Genomic DNA, 21,701 nt, shown 5'->3' with positions numbered 1-21,701 from the left:
CTCCTTCTCTCCATAAATCTGATCTGCCTTTCCAATATATATTTAAGTGTGGAGCATCACCCAGATAACCCAAGTAGGACACTTGCCTTTAATTCTTCTTGCCACTGCCTTAGGGTTAGCTCTTGGCCTTTTCTCTCCCTGTAAAACAAGAATATTTATGTTACTATATTATTTGACAAGTTAAATGAGAAGGTGTGTAAATGTATTTTGAGAAATTAACCATAACATATAGCACTTAGAGTGTCCCTGTTGAAGTCAGCGCTTTCAAATTTTTGTTTCATAACCTTCTTTTATGTTATCTTCAAAATATGATTATTTCTTTTGCCTAAAAAAAAAAAAGACTTGAATCCAGGCACTTGGCATTTTAACCTTAGGTCAAATGCCTGTTTTAGAAGGAGCAAATACTCATTAAGATTACCTTTACTCTCTAATTACTTCTGCCTTACACCTTCGGCTTTTTAACTAATATGTTACGTTGTTGTCTGCATCTAAATAGCTTGGGAATTTGTGTTTACTACTTCAGTAACTAGGGAAGGCCACTTCTGATGACTGAGGTCAACCACTTTAGTTTCTTTGCATCTCAGCTACTCCATCTCTCAAACAGCAATGCTAGTTACTTTTTCATTCCTTCCATTAATATCTATGCCACATGATCATTCAACAGATCTCTTCTGCACTTTGGTGCTCAGAAGGTGCTGGGTACAGATATAAATAAAACAAGAGTATGGCTTAAACTTCAATAAAGAAGAGCTAGATAATAGTTCCATAATTAAATGTCAGAAATTGATTAAGCACAGTAAGTCTTAATCATAGACAGTGCTGGGGGAGAGGAGAAGCTCAACGGATCAGGAAGGTGCTGTCCGAGCAGGCAGTACACGCATGCTCAGATCTTGCCATGGTTTGAATGTGCTGTCCTCAATTATTTTTTAAAAGGTTTCTTTATTTTTTGTTAGAAAGGCAGATCAGATTTACAGAGAGGAAAAACAGACAGATCTTCCATCCACTGCTTCTACCCAAGTGTCCAGAGCTGAGCCTATCTGAAGCAGGAGCCAGGCACTTCTTTGGGGTCTCCCACGCAGGTGCAGGGTCCTAAGGCTTTGGGCTGTCCTCTATCGCTTCCCCAGGCTGTAAGCATTGAGCTGGATGGGAAGAGGAGTAGCCGGGACACAAACCAGCACTTGTATGGGATCCTGGCACTTGAAGACAGAGCATTAGTCACTGAACCATCACGCTGGCCTACTCCAGGGAATGAGAAGGCAAATGGGATTAATGAAAACACATTTTAACTGTATATGGGATTTTTTTCTTTTTTTTAAATTGTTCTCAATATTTCCATGTACAACCTTTCTTGCTAATGGTTCATTTACTTGACAGAGATATCTTCATGTGCTGGCTCACTCCCCAGAGGGCTCTAATGGACAGAGTTGGGCCGCGCAGAAGCCTGGAGATTCATCCAGGTTTCCCATGTGAGTGGCAGGTGCCTGAACACTTGGGCCATATTCTGCTGCTTTTCCCAGACCATTTGCAGGGAGGTGGATCAGAAATGGAGTAGCTTGGGCTTGCGTCAGAAATGCCCATAAGTGACACTGTCCTTTCAGGCAGTGGTTTTACCTGCTATGCCATAATACAGATCCTTAAAGTTTTGTTAAAAAAAAAAAAAAACCAAACAAACATTTATTTATTTCCTATTTGAAAGACACACAGAAAGCGATCATCTGATGGTTACTCCACAAATGCCCACAGCAGCCAGGGCTGGATGAAGCCCAAGCCAGGGGCCCCAAACTCCCTGGAAGTCTCCCACATGGGTAGGTGGCAGGCACTGAGGTACCTGGGTCCTCATTCCTTGCCTCCCAGTTAGTACATTATCAGGAAGCAGACCTGGAAGCCGGGGAGCCCGGCCTCCAACCTGCACGCTGCAATGGGATGTGAAGTCCCAAGCATCAGGCAGCAGCTAGACGTGCTGTGCCACGAGGGGAGGATCACCTTTTTTTTTTTTTTAAGCTAGGTAGATGGCAGGTACATGATTACATTTTGCTATTCACCTTTTTCTTCTTTGAAATTGAGAAATATTTCATCACAATTAAAAATATATTCATTAATTTTTATTGGAAAGACAGATTTACAGAGATATGGAGACAGAGAGAAAGACCTCCCATTCACTGGTTCACTCCCCAAGTTGCCACAATGGCTGGAACTAAGCCAATCCAAAACCGGGAGCCAAGAGCTTCTTCTGGGTCTCCCACGTTGAGTTCAGGGTCCCAAGGCTTTGGGCCATCTTCCGCTACTTTTGCAGCCACAAGCAGGGAGCTGGATGGGAAGTGGAGCATCTGGGACAACAACTGGCGCCCAGATGGGACTGCAGCCCTTAGAGGTGGGAGGATTAGCCAGCTATCACATCAGGCTCATCATCACAATTTTAAAAAAGAAAAAAAAAATCACTCTAGCTTATAAACTGAATGAACTAATGGGTGTTAGGAGTGGAGAGTGGCTTGTGAGATAACTGCCACAGAGTGCTGAGCGGTTTCAGGCACAGTCGGTGTTTCTACACGGGAGCTGGTGTGGGAGTGGGGATTATTATATCATCAATGCTGAGAAAAGATAAACCACAAGTCTGAGCAGCTATTCTGTCTTGAGCACATTCTAGTTGAGGCCATTACGAAGAAACTAAGGCTCATGGGAGCCATAGCCTGGGGCCTAACGGCTACATGAATTTCTCATGACTCACTTTCCAATGTTGTTTCAGACACACAGACTTGCCTTCAAAATAACACACCCCTGTGCTTGAAAAATAACACACCCCTTGGCGCCTGAAAAATCGCAAAAACTCTCTTCCCTTTGATTTTGAATCAAATGTTAGCAACTGCACACATGATAGACGTGGACAATGCCTGTCAGTCTTCGCTTTTCATCAGACTCTCTTAGGTTCCCTGAGGAAGGCACGCCAACCGACTTTGCCTGTTAGGCAAAAATGCATAACCTGATGTCTGTGAACTTCACCAAAACTTGTTCAACTGTTTATGACTGATTGCATTCAAGGATTCGTCCAAAGCAAGAGGCCACAGGGTCCCATGAAACCCAAATCCTAAACCGATTTTCGCTGGTTCACGCCCACGGTGAAGTTGCTTACAATCAAGAAGCATTGCATTCCTGTCCTGGATGTTATCAATGTTCCTTCGGTCACAGTTACCGGCTTCCCTGGGAAGCGTTACTGAACACACTGGCCCAAACTCGGAGGAATCCTTGTGTTTTGTTTGACTGTTGAGCAGTCATGGTGACCCACCAACACATCAGGACCAACTGTCCTGACAAGCCCTTGCACAGACTTGCTGCAAAGGGAGTGGCTGACACAGCCTGGATGCCACACGCCTGCCAGTTTTGTATGCACTGCACAGAAAAAGTAGTTTGAGCTAGGCTGGAAAGCGGCTTATGAGTCGCGAATGGGATTTTGAGTTCTCCTGGACCTCTTGCTTGCCTTTGGAGGGCTTCACAGAATCCTTCCAGCTTCAACCCTGCACGCGGTAGTTGGCTTGTATTTAGAATAAGAGTTTGGGGTGGGGGTGCAGTCTCTTAGTTCTTGTGCGCCCTATTTGACCAATGAGAAAGACCATCTCCGTTCATGGGGGGGTCTGCTGGTTATTGGCCCCAAGGGGACCCGGACTCGTTAGACTGAAATAGGAGCTGGGGAAGCCTGGTGGGGAAGACCCGAAGCGCCCGCCGGACTCCACACCTTAGGGCTCTCGATTTCCCTTCAGGAATGAAGGGCAGAACGCCCAACGCTGGGGGAGTGAAGAGATCGGCTTAGGCAAAGTGGGGTGCGAGCGAGAGCGCCGAGAGGGTGAGGCTTGGGGCCGTGGGCGGTGGCCGGCCGCCACTGGAGCTGCTCCTGGTCTCCAACGCCTGCGGGACCCCGGCGGCGGCGACTCCACCCCTGGGAACTTCCGCAGTCCCGCCACGTCACGTGACCGAGCGTCGGGGAGGGGAGCGCCGCGCCCCGCCCCTGCCCGCCCAGTGCGCAAGCGCGCGGCGCCGAGCGCTGAAATTCAAATTTGAACGGCCGCCGCAGGAGGCCTTGTCAGACCTTGGAGGCTGAGGGACGAGCAGGGCGGGCAGCGGGAGAAGCCCCCCAACCCAACCCCGGACCCCCGGTCTTCCTCAGAACACAGACTGAGTGCAGACTCACTTCCTTTCTTTTCCTGACTTTGAACCACCGTTTCCATCGTCTCGTAGTGGACACGTGACACCGAGGGCGATGGACCCGTTCACGGAGGTGAGATAGTCTGCGGGCGCTGCCGACCATGACGCCTGGTCGGCGCCCCCCGGCCCTCCCCACTTTCTGTCAACCTCGGGGTCCGCCCGGCGGAGGGCGCGTGCGCGCGCGTGCGCGGTGGGTGCGTGCGGGGTGTCCGGCGTCCTGCGGGTGGGAGAAGCGGAGCTGTCGGGGGTCGCGGGGTAGGGTTAGGGTGATCTGCGTGTCTGGGGTGTGTCTGCGACTTTCCTGTTGTCCCCGTCCTACGAGTGTAGCTTGGGAGGAAGCCTTTAGTGTGTCCGAACAGAGGGTGGCTGAACAACCCCCGGCCGTCCCGACCTGCTGATTTCTCCCCTCTTCCTGCCCTGCGAGAAGGCGGCTTGGGGCCGGCCGAGCAAGTCCTGCTGGAAAAACCCGGACTGTTGGCGGGGTGGAAGCAGGGGCCCCGAGAGGGACTCAGGGCTGCACGCAGCCTCCGCCTGGAAACCTTGTGCAAGCGCCTCGGGTGGGCAGAGGGGCGTCCCACCCCCCGACGGGGAAGCTGTGCGTTTTAAGGTGCTGATAACGAAACGGTGGCGACGCGTTCAAGCCAACTGGGGCTCCGAACCGCTGCATTCATTCCTAGAAAGGCAGTAGCCCTTTGCTCCTCGCGGGGTTTCCTACCTAGGGGTGACACTTGGAGAGGAACTAGGGGGCTAGCCAGCCCAGAGTGAACACCGCAGCTTCATGAGGCTCCTGCTGAGAAGCCTGCAGCAAAGCGAGGAAACCTCAGCGTTCTCGGAGCGCTTGGTCAGCAGGGTGTTCACCTCGTCTTCGGTTCCTTGGGAAGAGGGTGTGTCTTGCATGGCTGCCAGTTGCTCTTTGACAACGCACCCGCTTTATTCCAGCGCAGTTCCTCTTCCTTCAGGGTGTTGTGAAAAGTTTCGAACTGTTTTGAGTTGTTGCACAGGGGACCCCGTAGTAATTCTCTACTCGACTGAAAGGTTAGAAACTGTGCAGGATGGAAGTACCCGTTCCCCTTTTTTGGCGGGGTGGTGGTAATTACAATTCCATAAGCAAGGATAACACATCAAAGGTTTCTCAAATGAGTTCACCCATATTTCAACACAACAGTCGTCTATTCTGTGGTAGAGCCTCAGCCGTCCTGGGGAAAGCATTAATTTTCTCGCCGTAAGAGCTTTAACTAAAAAATCCTCAATCTGAATTTGTGTATGTCTGAAACAGTAGGACTGGCCGTATGTGCACAGCGCCTTCTGCCTACAGTGACGTTGAGAATATTTTAGGGTGTATTCTTTTGTACTACTAATGCAGAGTAGGATTCCATAAGATGTTAGCCCTGTGTGTTTCCCCTAAGCAGTTGTCAGAAACATTTTCAACGTTGTCTGAAAATAGTACTTCATTATGCTTGAAATTTTTTGTTCTGTATGCTCATAAATACATATGGGTTCATGTGTGTGGTTTATGTTATGAAAAGTGCAGTCCTTTACCGTTAGAATGAACAGCTTCAGCCTCTTTTCCTTAATTGGTAATGAGGGAGCCCTTTGAATTGGATCCAACTAGTAGGTGCTTAGCTGGAGCCTTCGCAGCACTTTTTGCACAGAGAAGGGAGCGGCTGCTGTGGTTCCCTGTCTGCCGAGCACTGAGCCCTGCTTGCCCAGGCTTCCTTCTCAGAACCTTGCAATGCAGTTGCTTGAGAGACCTCCCAAGGGTGGTTCAGCATCAGTCCCTTCCCATCAGCTAGGAAATCACTCATTACGGTGTCAGGGCCTTTAGGGCCTATCCCAGGCTGCAGTCAGTCTTCTGGTTCCTTAGACAAGAATGTTGGGCCTCCCTCACTCCTGCTGTCACTGCCACTGTCCGGCACTCTGCTGCTCTCTCTCTTCTGCCCAGCGTGGACCTGACCTCCCCCTCACAGTAGATCTTCCGAGGGAACTCCTTTTTCACAGCGTTTGTCTGTGAAACACGTTGAGTATGTTTCCTAAATGTCAGCTTCGTAAAGGTAGAGACTGTTCGGAGGCAATTTTCCCTAATATCAAGTACTTCTAATAACATTTTACTAAATCAACATAGCAGGAAGCCGGTATGTGCGAGTTATTTTATGAACAATTACATGCCACCACTACTGCTAGAACATTTTAGAATTACTTTTTAATTGAAGAGAATTTTGAAATACTGCTCGTTCACCTATTGTCTGGTGCCTGTAATTATCAGTACATGGCCATATTGCTTTGCAATGTCCTTTACCTTTCTCATCAAATTACTTTAGAGCCCTAAACATCATGTGATTTCATAATAAAAGTTTCAGTATTTTTAGCACACACTAAGCATTCTTAAAAAAAAAAAAACCCTCCCTACAAAATCACAATACCATTATCACACTTAAAAAGTTAAAATTTCTTTATCACTGATATTCTGTCATTATTAAGATATCCATAAGTGCCTCATGTTTTTTTTTTTTTTTTTGTGCTTTATTTGTGGACCAATCAAATACAGAGAAGAATCCTTCTGACTACTGGCTTGCCAGGCAGCTAAGGCACACACTTATCATGATGAGATGCGGCATTAGATGTAGTTAAGAGACAGTTTATAGTAAAATGGGTGAGGACCTAGACTTCGTAATTTGGGTAGAATGCTGTGTTTTCAAGTTAGCTACATGGCTTGTGGTGTGTTGCCTAACACTGCAGTTCCTCATCTGTAAAACAGTATCGAGGGGCCAGCGTTGTGGTGCCATGGGTTAAGCTGCTGCTTGTGTACGTTGTCACCATCCCGTTTGAGCCCTGATTTGACTCTCGGTGGCCTGTTTCCAGTCCTGCTCCCTGCTCATGTGCCTGCAAAACAGTGGCTCTAGTGCTTGTGTCCTGCCACCCCCATGGCAGACCTGGAGAGAATTCCTGACCCTGGTTTGTCACAGCCCTTACAATTTTGGTCATCTGAGGAAAGAACCAGTGGAAAGAAGGTTTCTTTCGGGGCCCGGCGCGGTGGCGCAAGTGGTTAAGTCCTTGCCTTGCATGCCCGGGATCCCATATGGGCGCTGGTTCTAATCCCGGCAGCCCCGCTTCCCTTCCAGCTCCCTGCCTGTGGCCTGGGAAAGCAGTCGAGGACGGCCCAAAGCTTTGGGACCCTGCACCCGCGTGGGAGACCCGGAAGAGGCTCCTGGCTTCGGATCGGCATAGTATCGGCCCGTTGCGCTCACTTGGGGAGTGAATCATCGGACGGAAGATCTTCCTCTCTGTCTCTCCTCTCTGTATATCCGCCTTTCCAATGAAAAATAATAAAAAATAAATCTTAAAAAAAAAAAAAGAAGGTTTCTTTCCGTCTCTCCCTCACTGTCTTCAATTCTACCGTTCAAAGAAAGCAGTAGAAATAGAGCCTCTCAAGTAAGGGTTTGAGGATGAACTACATCGGTGTCTGCCAGACACTGAAAGTACTTTTCTTTAAGTCCTGTGTAATTGTTAGTGATTGTACTTATTAGGTAAATTCAGAATTGTATGGGCATTGGTTTATTTCACCCCGATGCAGCTCCCTGCTGATGGTAGTGGTAGATGGCCCAAGTGCTTGGGCACCTGCCACCCTCTTGGGAGACCCAGATGGAGCTCCTGGCTCCAGCCATAAGCCTGGCTCAGTCTTCACTGTTGTGGCATGAACCAGTGGATGGAAACATCCTTATCTCTCTCTCTCTATCTGTGACTTTCAAATACATCTTAGAAAAAATACAAAAAAGAAAAGCATCTGAGTTTGAAATCTCTCATGGGTGAGGGTCATTGCGTCCTAGAATACTACAGGGAGACCCAGAAGAAGAAAACGGGCATGGCAGAGCTTTCTTTTGGAACCCAAGGAGAAAAAGCTGCAATTAATACCCTTTTTAAAAGTATTTTTTTTTCTGATGAGATACCTTCAATCCTTTGTTACATGCAGGCTGAAAATAAATAAATGTGCGGCTACTATTTTGAAAGATTCCTTTATTTTCTAGAATGCAGTGAAAGGGTGTACTGACCTGGGAAGATCTACCAGAGCATGTGGAAAATAGCAAGAAGCCGGTTTACATTGAGTCTGCTTTGTTTGGGAAAGCAGGGATGTCAGTATTATTATATAGCAAAGTTTCTTACTGAAATAATTTGGAGGTAGCTATGGCAGAAATTGTTATACATGCAGACTTTGATCTTCTGAGATTTAGCATAAGTATTTTGTGTCCAATTTAAGCTAACCGTTGTATTATTTTGTATGTCTGTGCTTGAAGATGTGGCGTTTGATTGTGCCTTTTATTTAAAAGAATCCTTACATTGCTTATATGCTATTATAAAAAGGACTATTTACATTTTTTGAGTTCTTGAATTTATGTGCTTTAGATAATCATATTTTTAAAATTAAATTTTTTGTGTTTATTTGCTCTGTTTTACAGATTAGGGGACATTTTTAGCTTATCTGCTTTTTTTGAAATCTGGAATTTTGAAATCTGTCAACAGTGGGACACTTGTGCATGTTTGAATGGCAAAACCACATTCTTTTGTTGTGACCCATTGCTCATGGTAACTGAAGCTACATTGACTCACAAGTCCTCCAACTGATGGGAATGGAATGTGGGCTCGGCCATGAGTGAATTTCATTAAGCTGGCTCTCTGTCTAACAAGGGATAGATTTGCTCATTGGAGAATTACCAGACTTAAAATGAATGCAGCCGTATGGTCACCTTTGGGTGTGGTGAATTAGCCTTTTATTCACTAGGGGGAAGGCCTGCTTTGGAAGGACCTGGCTCCTCAATGCCTTCAGTGACACAGCATCTTTAGTGTTACTACTTTGAGTGACCTCTGAATTAGTAGTCATTCTCAAGACGAATAGAGAGTTATACCTAATTCCCAATATAACTTATGTTTCTTTTACATACTCAGAGGCCCTAACAAAATTCTCATTGTATTTTAAAATTATTTATTTATTTATTTGGAAGAGTTATGGAGTTGGAGAGATCTTCCATCAGCTGGTTCACTCCCTGTGGGGCTTGAAACAGCCAGGGTGGGGCAGGTAGAAGCCAGGAGCTTCAGGTCTTCCAGGATTCCAGACACTTGGGCAGTCTTCCACTATTTTATCCAGGCTATTGATTAGGGAATTGGATTGCAAATGGAGCAGCTGGGACTTGAACTGGCACCCCTATGGGATACTGACATCCTTAGGTGGCTGCTTAACTCACCATGCCACAATACCACCTTGTTTCTATTTTAATTAAGGAATTCAGAAGACCAAATGGAGGTCAGTTGCTCTGCACTAACTAGTGTATCTCTATGTGAGGCAGCAATAATGTTCTGCATTCCTTCTGTTACTGGGTTCGTTCAGAGAGAATGTTCTATAGGGCTTAATGTGAGTTTTACTTTATCGATTCCAACAGGAGAATCAGTTGATTCAGTTGAAGAAAAGTATTCGTGAGTTTGTGGAGTGGTTGAACTTTTAATTTAAAATCATTTTGTTATATGTTGATAGTAAATAAACCATTTTCCTGTTAGGATGCGTGTTCGGTTTTCTAAAGATGGAAATGATCATCTCTTGCTGCTTACCAGCCTCCCCGAGTCATCGTCGTGGTGGCAGTATTAGTTTTGCTGTAAATGACATAACGAACTTGACATGATACCTTTCAGTTCCATAGGTCAGAAGTGGATTTACTAGGCTAAAATAAAGGTGTCAGGAAAATTTCTTTCCTTCTGGAAGTTCTAGGGAAAAGCTGGTTTCTTTGCCACCTGCATCCCTCAGCTTGTGGCACCTTGCTTCATCCTCAGCATCTTCACCCATCCGCACTGCTGTGACTGCTGCTTGCTTTGCTAGTGTGTTCTTCACTCTGACCTTCCTACCTCCTCCTTTTCTTTTCTCTTATAAAGACTATTGTGATCATATTTGGCTACACATGTAACCCAGGATAACCTCCATCTCAAGATTTTTAATTCAGTAACTTTAGCAAATTCTCTTTTGCTATGGGGGGAATTATCATAGGCTGGGAGATTCGGACACACCCATTTTGAGGAGGCCATTATTCCCCGCACAGTGATTTGGTAGTCCCTTTGCCTCTCAGAAGCTCCTGTTGGCTCAGTGGGGCTGTTGCCTGCCTGTTTGCCCTGTGGTCCTGCTGGAGCTTTCACAATCTGGAAAATTACCTGAGGGTGCATGGCTGCAGTGGCCTGTCTGATGGTTGATGCTGGCTGTGGGCACGGGCCACCTGGGCTCGTTGATTTGGTATGGTAACAGTGTTCTAAGGGGAGGAAAGCAGAAACTGCAAGCCTTCTCCAGGCCTGAGATTGGAAGCCACCTAGTATATCAGTGCTGCATTTTAATTTGTCAGAGTAGATCATGAGGCCTGCCTAGATTTAAGGGTAGGGAAATAGTAGTGATTTTGACATTGAAGTGTTCATTTGGTGACTTTTGCCTTCATTACTTAGTCTCACTTTTGAAATGCATTTAACTGTTCTATATGATTGGTGATTTTTAGAAGATGTTTGAGGTTTTGTGACCACTAAGCTTGTGTCTTAATACTGTTTGATTTTGTACTCACAGAAGCTACTCGAACGAACCCGTGCCAGGCGAGAGAATCTTCAGAGAAAGATTGCTGAAAGACCCATAGCAGCAGCAAGGTCCGGGGCTCAGGCCAAGCGGGCCAGGGAGCCGCTCTCAGAAGCCAGTAACCAGCAGCCTCCGTCCACTGCGGAAGGTAGAAGCCCCGGGGGGCAGAAAGCAAAATTTACTTTTTTTTTCTTTATTGGAAAGGCAGATGTACGCAGGAGAGGAGAGACAGAGAGGGAGATCCTTTGTCTGATGGTTCACTGTCCAAGTGGCCGCAATGGCTGGTATTGTGCCAGTCTGAAGCCAGGAGCCAGGAACCTCTTCCGGGTATCTCACACAGGTGCTGCAAGGGTCCCAAGGCTTTGGGCTGTCCTTGACTGCTTTCCCAGGCCACAAGCAGGGAGCTGGCTGGGAAGTGGAGCTGCCGGGATTGTTCTTCATCCCACAGCGCCAGAGTAGCTGCCACTCAGTTCATATGAGGAGTCTCTGTGGTTTTTTTTTTTTTTTTTTTTTTTGACATTTATTTGTTAGAAAGGCAGCATTCCGGAGGGAGAGGATCAAGGAGAGGTATTAGGAAGAGTGGGGCAGAGAGAGATGTTCTTCTATCTGCTTGTTCATTTCCCAAATAGCTACAATATCTGGGGCTAGGCCAAGAGGAAGTCAGGAGTCCTGTGCGTCCCACATGAGTTTCCTGAACCCAAGAACTTGGCGCTGTTTCTCCCAGGTGCATTAGTGGGGAGCTTGGTTGCAAACAGAGCAGCCAGGACTTGAACTTGGACTCAAGTTGGTGCCATCTGCTACTTAACCTACTTTGTGTCAATGCCAGCCCCTATGTAAGTTCTCCATCCTGAACAAGGCAATGGGGGACAGACTGTTCACAAATGTTTGACATTCACTGAGACTTTCTCATCCTATTTCCTGAGACAACTCTAGGGTTGGGATCCAAATTTAGATTAGTAATCTGCAGAAATAGTACAATTAGGCCAAAAAAAAAATCACCTAGAATGATTTAAAAAAAAATAAGATGCCACTATTTGCAAGAAAGGTCATTTTCTTAGAATTTATTTATTGGAATTGTGGTCACTAAGTTTGAGTCCACGTCTGTGTCCAGTATGGCCTCTGGCTAACGCACATCCTGGGAAACAGTAAATGGCAACTCAGATACTCGGGCCCCTGCCACCAACACCGGAGAGCCACAATGAATTCCGGGCTTGTTGCTTTGCCCTGGCTTAGCCCTCCCTGTGATGGGCACAGGAGGAGTGAACCTGCAGATGGAAGATAACTTTTTATTGTGCTATCTTTCAAATAAATGGCCTGGCTCAGTAGCCTAATGGCTAAGGTCCTTGCCTTGAATGTGCTGGCATCCCATTAGGGCACTGGTTCGTGTCCCGGCTGCTCCACTTCCCATCCAGCAGTGGAGGATGATCCAAAGCCTTGGGACCCTGAATCCAATATTTAAATAAAAAATAAAATAAAATACAAAAATAGGCAGCCAGCGAGAGCATGTGCACATGCTACATCCCATTGGTTGACTCCTCAGGTGCCTCCAGCAATCTGGATTGGGCCTGGGCTAGGCTGAGGCTAAATAAAGCTGGGTGCCCAGAACTCGGTTCAGGTCTCTCACTTGGGTAGCAAGGACGCAAGTCCTGAGCCGTCACTGCTGCTCTCCAGGGTCGGCGTTGGCAAGAAGCTGTTGTCAGAAGGTAGAGTCTAGATTTGAATTCAGGCACTTAGATATGGGACATAGACATCTTCACTGGTCTCCTGACTGATGAGCAAAATGCTGTGCCCTCACTGGAATCTTTATTCATTCTTTTTTTTAAAGATTTATTTATTTTTATTACAAAGTCAGATATACAGAGAGGAGAAGGAAGAGAGAGGAAGATCTTCCATCTGATGGTTCACTCCCCAAGTGACTGCAATGGTTGGAGCTGCACCGATCTGAAGCCAGGAGGCAGGAGCTTCTTCTGGGTTTCCCATGCAGATGCAGGGTCCCAAGGCTTTGGGCCGTCCTCGACTGCTTTCCCAGGCCACAGGCAGGGAGCTGGATGGGAAGTGGAGCTGCCAGGATTAGAACCAGCGCCCATATGGGATCCCAGTGTGTTCAAGGCGAGGACTTTAGCCGCTAGGCCACGCCACTGGGCCCTCTTTATTTATCCTGGTATTCGTGACCCACATCAGCCAGCTGCTTTAGACTATACTTGCAGTATATAGTAATTTAGAGATAATAATCCTCCTTAGTATACCTTTAAAAGACATTTAAAAAGTGGGTATGGATAAGACTAGTGTTACAGGTTGACTAAATTTCTCCAAGCTTGATTTTTCTTACTGAAAAGTTGTGTGAGTGGGCAGTATGATCTTTGAAATACTTGCTTGTTCTGTTTGTGTGCACTTTAATTTCTTATTGTTTTAAGACTACTTATGTTATTATGCATGTATCTTGAGAATGTTAATAAAAATTTTTTTAAATTAAGGTATTCAAACCATAAATTGTATGTTTAAAACTTTAAAAAGTTATTTTTTTAAATTGAAGATTTATTTGTTTTGCTTGAGAGTCAGAGTTACAAAGAGAAAAAGGGAGAGAGAAAAAGCTTCCATGCACTGGTTCACTCCACACATGGCTACAATGGCCAGAGCTGGGCCAGATTCCAGCCAGGAGCCAAGTGCCTCCAGGTCTCCTAGGTAGGTGGCAGGGGCCCCAAATCTTGTGCCGTCTCCGGCTGCTTTCTTAGGTACATTACCTTAGCAGGATGTTAGATTGGAAGTGGAGCGCAGCAAGGGATGTCAGGACTATAGGAAATAGCTTAACCCTGGTGCTTTGCCCCAAGAGTGGAGTTGAATATTTGTCCTGTTGTAACAAAGTTGCTTAAATAAATTTAAAGGCATGATGTTTTGCTAGTTTGGTAAGTACTTCCTCAAGTTATTGATGCTGTGAGAACTTAGGGAATTTTAAATGTCTTTTTTTTTTTGTCTTTTTAATTTAGAGAAATCATATACAAAACCATCACCATCCAAAAAACGCTGTTCTGACAATGCTGAAGTTGGAGTTTCTAACCTGGAAAATCAAGCACCAGCTGAGCCAGGGCCCGCAGTGACTTCCCCGAGGCCTGCATCTCCTCAGCCAGCTCCTCCGGCCTCTGCTGTCAGTGAGGCCGCTGCTGCCGCCCCAGCCCCACTGGGCGAGAGGAGAGGGCTGGCCGCCAAGCTGGAAGCCACCACAGTCTCTTCCGTTAAAACACGCATGCAGAAGCTCGCAGAACAGCGGCGTCGTTGGGACAGTAATGATATCACAGGTATGGCCCATAAGTCTTTTTTTCCCCAAGATTTATTATTTATTTTTATTACGAAGTCAGATATACAGAGAGGAAGAGAGAGAGGAAGATCTTCTGTCTGATGATTCATTCCCCAAGTGACCACAATGGCCGGTGCTGTGCCAATCCAAAGCCAGGAGCCAGAAAGTTCCTCCAGGTCTCCCACGCGGGTGCAGGGTCCCAAGGCTTTGTGCCGTCCTCCACTGCTTTTACAGGCCACAAGCAGGGAGCTGGATGGGAAGTGGAGCTGCCGGGATTAGAACTGGTGTCCCTATGGGATCCCGGTGTGTTCAAGGTTGAGGATTTTAGCCGCTAGGCCACTGTGCCAGGCCACATTTTTGAAGCTCTTTAGGCTATTGCATAATTCAAACTGAGGCTAAGTGACCAGAAGGAATGAATGCTCCATGTAAAGTTCAAATGATCTTCTATAAATTTTAATGAATTTTAACTAAAAACTTGATAAGTATTAGATAGCAGAGAATTAAGAATGGTTATTTTGGGGGAGTGCAGTATTGACAGTTCCCTTCAAAGCAGACATGGTGTGGTATGCAAGGCACTGTAAATATATGCTTTAAGGATTGACTTATTTATTTGAAAGAGTTACAAAGAGAGAGAAAGGGAGACACAGAAAAAGAAGGATCTTCCATCCTCTGGTTCATTCCGCACATGGCTGCAACAGCTAAGGCTTAGGCCAAAGCACTGAAATATATATATTTTAAGAAGTTATTGGGCCTGGCACGATGGCCAGTGGCTAAATCCTTGCCTTGCTCACAATGGGATCCCATACGGGTGCTGGTTTGTGTTACTGTTGCTCCACTCCCATCCAACTCCTTGCTTCTAGCCTGAGAGGGCAGCTGCAGATGGCCCAAAGCCTGCACCTGTGTGGGAGACCTAGAGGAAGCTCCTGGATCCTGGTTTTAGATTGGCTCAGCTCTGGCCATTGCTGCCACTTGGGGAGTAAACTGGCAGATGAAAGATTTTTCTGTGTGTATCTCCTTCTCTCTAAATGTGTAAATCTGCCTTTCCAATAAAAATAAAAATCTTCCTTTTTAAAATATTTATTTGAAAGATATAAAGAGCAAGAGAGAGCAGGAGAGACAACAGAGAAAGATCTTTCATCCATTGGTTCACTCCCAAATAGCTGGGCTTCAACAGGCCAAACTCAGAAACCTGGAATTCCATCGGGGTCTCCCATATGGGTGGCAGGGGCCCAAATTCTTAAGCAATCTTCTGCTATTCCCAGAAACATTTGAGTGGAGATGTTGGGACTTGAACAGGGGCTCGTGTGGTATGATGGCCTCATGGGCAATGGCTTATTCCACTGTTCTACATTGCCATCCTCTGTAAATATTTTTGTTCTAGTAGTATTCTAGTTTTACAACAGTCTTTTAAGATGTATACTACGCTTATCTCCATTTAATACAAGATGTTGAGTTCAGAAAGGCTAAGACTTGCCCTGGTCATCAAGCTAAAATTTGGAGCCCAATATTTCACCCTTAGGGTTCTTATTCTTAGTTGCTGTTACCTGCCTGATGTTGTTTTGGTACATTAGAGAGTATGGACTGTGTATGGTGTTAGCAGCACCTGTTCATTTGCAGCAATAGGTGGGGTTAATGTGTTTCATTGTAAACCAAGAGGAAACCAATTGTAAACCAATAACTGTGCCCGAATAGAAGTACCTATGGGTGGAAAGTCTTTCAAGAAAATATTGTGTTGTCTTTTTAAAAAAGGATTTGTTTCAATTTTATTTGAAAGGCAGAGTAACAGAGAAGAAGGAGGGAGAGAATCTTCCTTCTGCTGTTTAGAGAAAAGAGAAAAAGAGAGAGAGAGAGAGAGAGAGAGAGAAAGAGAGAGAGAGAATCTTTCATTTGCTGATTTACCCCCCAATGGCCACAGTGGCCAAAGATGGACTGATCTGGATCCAGGAGCCTCTTCTGGGTCTCATACGTGGGTGTAGGGGCCCAAGTACTTGGGCGTCTTTTGCTGCTTTCCCAGGCTGTTAGCTGGGAGGTGGATCAAAAATGGAGAAGCTGGGACTCAAACCTGCACCCATATGGGATGAAGGTGCTGCAGGTAGAGGCTTAGCCAACTATGTCTGTTTTAACGTGTTCACACAACAACCAAGGCCCTAAGTGTCCTAGAGCACTAAATATGGCAGTGATTTTGAGTATTATGAAAGAAGATATTAGCAAAGTCCTACTTTATCCTTGAAAGGAAATCTCGTTCCCCCATATTCTGTTTGATTTTAAGAAGTGAAAGCTCATGAAGTAAATAAAAATGGTTTAGGGATGCTAAACAGGACTGTGGACCTAAGTAAGTTAACTGTTGTTTATACAGTAAAGTATAATTTCTCTAAAACTTTTCTGCACTACCTGGTTCCCATCCCAGCTGCTCCACTTCTGTTTCAGCCCCCTGCTAATGTGCCTGGGAAAGTTATGGTGGATGGCACAAATTCTTGGGCCCCTGTACACACATTGGAGACGTGGAAGAAGGCCTGACCCAGCCCGGGCTGTAGTGATCATTTGGGTGGTGAACCAATGAATAGAAATATCTTTCTCTGTCTCTACCTTTCTGTAAACTCTGTCTTCCAAATAAAGAAATAAATATTAAATAATTTTTGCGAGGCATATAATTTTCAGTTGTATAATATTATATTACCATCTAATAATCTTAAAATGTAATTTAAATATATGATGTCTTATTCATTATCCATCAGAAAATTGAAAAAATAGATGTATAAGGTTTGCTTTTGAAGTTTGATTTGGTGTCATCTGCTTGAAAAGATACTGTCATGCTGTACACAAAGCTTTTTAAATATTCTGTCTGGAGTTACCCTGTTATGCATATGAGAACATGATTTTAAACTTTTTCTGAAAATCTTTTCAGATGATGTCCCTGAAAGCTCACTCTGCATGTCAGTGCCCCCAGAGAAGAAGGCTGCCTCTCCACCCAAGCCCCCACTTGCAGACACCTCAGCAACCCCAGTAGGGCGAAGGGGCCGTCTGGCCAACCTTGCTGCAACTATTGGCTCCTGGGAAGATGATGTAAATTACTCATCTGCGAAACACAACAATGTACAAGAACAGCCTGGCACCACTTGTTTATCCAAATTTTCCTCTGCAAGTGGAGCATCTGTTGGGATCAATAGCAGCAGTGTTAAGCAGGAAGCTACATGCTGTTCCCAAAGGGATGGCGATGCCTCTTTGCATAACGTCCCATCCTCTACTGCTGCTGACGCATCTTTGGTTAATGCTTCAGTTTCTAGCTCTGTGGTAAGTGACAACGGTTTTGTCTTTGGAAGTCTTTTTGTTGTTGATAGGAGTGATAGTGATTGCATATGAATATAGACTATAGAACATGTCGAATTTTTATATGTGTTTTTAAAATACCAGTTTCATAGAAAGTAAATTAACTTGATACCCTATCACAAGATGAACTAGCAGTCGAACATTCAAATTACACTTATTTAGGGCAAATCCAAAAAATATAATAGTAGAATGACAACTATTTCTTGATCATCAAAGGAAGCAGTGAAAATGATTTCCTCTTTTAGGAGGCTTTGAATAGATATATAAATATAAGAAACTGGTATTTCTGAAAGACTGAAAAAACTAGTGATTATTTACCTCCAGGAAGATAAATTGCCAAGTATGAGTATCAGGATGGTATTACATTTTCACTTTGTGTTCATTTGAAATATAAGAAAATTTTACTTTGTGAATGTTTTACTTCTGCAGTTTTAAAAAACTTAAAAAAAAAAGGACAAAGTGGGGTTTTTTGGATGATGTTTACATAGTTGATTTTCATAAATGTTGTATTTCTAACCATTGTCCTTGTTGTATGCCCTGGTTTTGGAATTAGACCTTCATTCAGTCCCAGTTCTGCCATATAATTAGAAGTATAACTTTAATAGGTGAATCTTTCTGCAAAGCTTTTTATTTCTACATGAGAAAGAAAAAAGGGTTATTGAGGGACTTTAACTAAGATAGCATGCATAAACCCCTTAGCAGAGTGCTCGCCTTTGTTGTAAGTACTTAATGCTTTGTTATAATTAGCCCGCAGGTACTGGATAGTGCAAGTTGAGCAGTCATCTCCAATTTGAAAATCTGATGCTTTTTGACATGACACCACTCGTGTAAAATCAATGCCATCAAACTTTGTTTTGTGCTCAGAATCACTAAAATTATAAGCTCTATTATATAAAATTAATTTTGAGGATATTTTTTCCAGGTATATATGAAGTGTGTATGAGTTTCACGTTTAGGCTTGGGTTTCATCTCCATGTTATCTTGTAATGTATTCCAGAATCCAGTCTTTAATATGCCTCTGAATCAAAATATTTCAGAACAGAAATACTCAACCTATAACTTGTTAAACTTATATTGAATTAAACTACAAGTTAAGTGCAATTTGATCTAATATCAATAAAAATTTAATGAATGCATTAGTGCAATAATATAGAAAAAAATTTTAGATAGGAAGTGACCTCTACCCCTAATAATGGCCTTTCGATACATTATACAGACTTAACTATTTACTATAATTTAAATTAAAGTGTTTTCTAAGTTGATTTCTCCCTGTCTTTCAAATTATTTTGACATATGAGAGAGTAAGAATGTTTTATTTCTAAGACTTTCATAAAGGCTGGCAAGTCATTAGTATTTGTGTTGTTTTAATATGACTATCCTGTAGAAGTGGCAAATGTGGTGTATCCTATTATTATGTTTCAGAAAGCAGCTTCATCCCCTGTGAAATCTCCCGTACAATTCACCAATACTAAAACTTGTGAGGTACAAAATCCTGAGCGTCTTCAAAAAACTCCTGTTAGTCCTCTGAAAATAGAGACATCGAAACCCATTGTAAAGTCAACTGGGTCCCAAATAGTTCCGCCCAAAGAAGAACCAAAAAGAGAAATCTGTTTACAGTCTCAAACTAAAGACAAATCAACAACACCAGGTTGGGCATTTTTTGAACATCTAAAATTGCTGCTGACTATATTGAGGATATTATTCTCAACATTTTAAATACTCAGTTATGAATATTACAGTGTTGGTTTACCAGGGCATATGCACAGATATTCCAAGTGAGAGTTGTTCCGCTTTAATTGGTTGAATGAATATTTGTGAATAAAGACTATCTCATTTACTGGTCAAAATATGGCTAATATATATTTGCTAGCATGATTGTGTTAAGCCATACTTTCAATTTTTGATATAAACAAGGCATTTATAACTGGAAATTGCATTTTCGGAGCATAATTGGGAAACATTCTTGTGATCAAGTGTGTAAAGCAGTACTGTATAATCTTCATTATGAAGGCAGTCCAAGTAGCAGAGAGAGGTGGATATACATACTGATGACTTGACTTCTGTTATGTTTATGTGTGTTAATTGTGTTCTTATCATGTAAACTGATGCTCTAGAAAATGCTGTGTATACCTCCTGATACACTCCATATAGTATTTGATAAAAAATGTAGGATTAAAACCTTTAGTAAAAGTATAAGAGGATTGCAGCAAGATCATGGAGAATCAAGATTGAGAATTTATTTTGGTGCACAAAAATTTGAAATCAATGCAATAGGTTTTTCATACTTGTTTTTCATGAAACTTTGGGTGTATGCTTATAAATAACATGTTCTTTTTCATTGGAATGACTGTCTTAATTCTAAATTCCAGCTTTTTGAAAATATAATCACTGTTCATTATAATGATCCATAGTTCATTATAAAGGGCATAGAAGACAGATCAGAATGGGAAGTCGTTAGTTTTGTGCTAAGTAGAAATTTGTAGTTGTCAGATGACCAAAATGAGAATGGAAAATAACAGCAAGATGCTTACATGAAATAGGGCTCATTACTCTTAATTCCCTAGAGCCTTAGGCTTAAACAAGAATCGTTCTTTGTAATTATTCTTGGCTATCAGATATATTCTAAATCACATTATCAGGGCCTTAGAGATAACAAGGGATCTTCAAAAAATCCATGGAAAATGGAAATAGAAGATGTGTTTATTTTGGTACAAAATTAAAAAAAAATTTTATGAGTGGTTGTTTTGATTAAATTTTCCTCTTGAGGAGGAAAAGGAAAACAAACATTCAAGATTTTTAAGTGTTAAGCTTTTCAAAAGTAAGATAAAAACAAATTGGACTACAGTATTGTATGATGTTAGCCTGGCCAAGATACTTGGTGACTAACCACAATTTTATTAGTAACAGTCGATTTGCAAACACTTAAATTCTGCTGGTTCAGTTTGAGTTTTCTAATTCCTACTGCCTTCCCAGTCTGCCTCCTTTAAACAATTTTTTAAAGCGTTAAATCTTGTATGGTAAATTATACAGCATGCAATTAAATGGGATTTCTGAACCCTTTTCTTGCTGTTTACTTTGTGACTTTGGAATTAAGGCATTCTGGGCAGATGTTGTGGCATGGCCCTTTAAGCTGCTGCCTGGGGTGCCCTCATCCCCTATCAGAGGGTCTGGTTCCAGTCCTGGCTGTTCTGTGCTGCTTCTGATGCAGCTTTTTGGTAATGTACCTTGGAGGCCATGGATGGTGGCCCGAGTACTTGGCTTCCTCCTACCCATGTGTGGAGTTCCAACTTGTTGCAGATATTTGGAACCCATAGATGATAAAACGTGTGTGTGTGTGTGTGTGTGTGTGTGTGTGTAAAACTTTCTCTGTCTTCCCATCTCTCTGTCACTCTGCCTCTCAAATAAATTATTTTTTTAAAGTTTCTTTTATTTGGAAAATCAGAATTAGAGAAGGAGAGACAGGAGGCAGGGAAGAGAGGGAGAAAGAATGAGAAAGAGATATCTTCCATCTGCTGGTTCATTCCCTAGGTGGCTGCCAAGGCCAGAGCTGGCAGCTCCATATGAGGCTAGCAGCCAGAAGCTTCTAATGGCTCTCCCACTTGAGCACAGGGGCTCAAGGACTTGGGCCATCCTCTGCTGTTTTCCTAGGCCATTATCAGAGAGCTAGATGGGAAATTAGGACACGAACCAGTACCCATATTATATGACAGCCTTATAGAGAATTAGCATGTTGTGCCACTGTGTCAGCCCCACAGATAAACCTTTTTTTAGAAAAACCTTTTGAGTTATTATGTGTTACAGAATTTTTCCCCTAAACGTTATAATTATTACTTATTTTTAATTATCCTGAAAATGCTTTCTGTAGGAGGCGGAGGAATTAAGCCTTTCCTGGAACGCTTTGGAGAGCGTTGTCAAGAACACAGCAAGGAAAGTCCAGCTCGTAGCACACCTCACAGAACCCCCATAATCACTCCAAACACAAAGGCCATCCAAGAGAGGCTATTTAAGCAAAATGTGTCCTCATCTACCACCCATTTGACACAACAGTTCAAGCAGGTATGACTCACTGTCTTGAAGATGGTCTATTTTATAATCTTAGCATCGAAGCTGGAAATCAGTCTGAACTCTAATACTCCTTTTGATTGAGATAAATACATGATCATTCTCTGGATCACTTATTTCGAATTGTAAACTTGATTCAACATTCCTTGTGTATCATATTTTTTGAAATTTGAAACGGGGGACAGAACTATTTCAGTAGTGGTATTTGACTTCTTAAACACACTGTTGACTTTTGTG

General features: G+C 43.5%; 2 protein-coding genes across 2 annotated transcripts in view; one reads left to right on the top strand and one right to left on the bottom strand.

Moving 5' to 3' along the window:
- Positions 1-4,297, bottom strand: part of KIAA0895 (KIAA0895 ortholog) — a 40,214-nt gene extending 35,917 nt beyond the window's left edge. Inside the window, exons 1-2 of the mRNA XM_040964771.1 lie at positions 4,181-4,297; positions 81-138 (exon numbers count right to left, since the gene is read on the bottom strand). Of these exons, the coding sequence (XP_040820705.1) occupies positions 81-138; positions 4,181-4,297 (175 nt within the window). The remainder of the gene's footprint in view (positions 1-80; positions 139-4,180) is intronic.
- ANLN (anillin actin binding protein) overlaps positions 4,057-21,701 on the top strand; it is a 45,795-nt gene continuing 28,150 nt past the window's right edge. The window contains exons 1-6 of the mRNA XM_040964768.1: positions 4,057-4,267; positions 10,778-10,931; positions 13,768-14,076; positions 16,981-17,366; positions 18,825-19,050; positions 21,268-21,458. Coding sequence (XP_040820702.1) covers positions 4,250-4,267; positions 10,778-10,931; positions 13,768-14,076; positions 16,981-17,366; positions 18,825-19,050; positions 21,268-21,458 — 1,284 coding nt within the window. The 5' untranslated portion in view covers positions 4,057-4,249. The remainder of the gene's footprint in view (positions 4,268-10,777; positions 10,932-13,767; positions 14,077-16,980; positions 17,367-18,824; positions 19,051-21,267; positions 21,459-21,701) is intronic.

Source organism: Ochotona curzoniae, unplaced genomic scaffold (genome assembly GCF_017591425.1).
Source record: "Ochotona curzoniae isolate NIBS_2020 unplaced genomic scaffold, NIBS_Ocur_1.0 scaffold_3835, whole genome shotgun sequence".
NCBI lineage: Eukaryota > Metazoa > Chordata > Mammalia > Lagomorpha > Ochotonidae > Ochotona > Ochotona curzoniae.
Note: the sequence above shows the minus strand (reverse complement) of the source record. Positions and strands in the feature narration are given on the sequence as shown.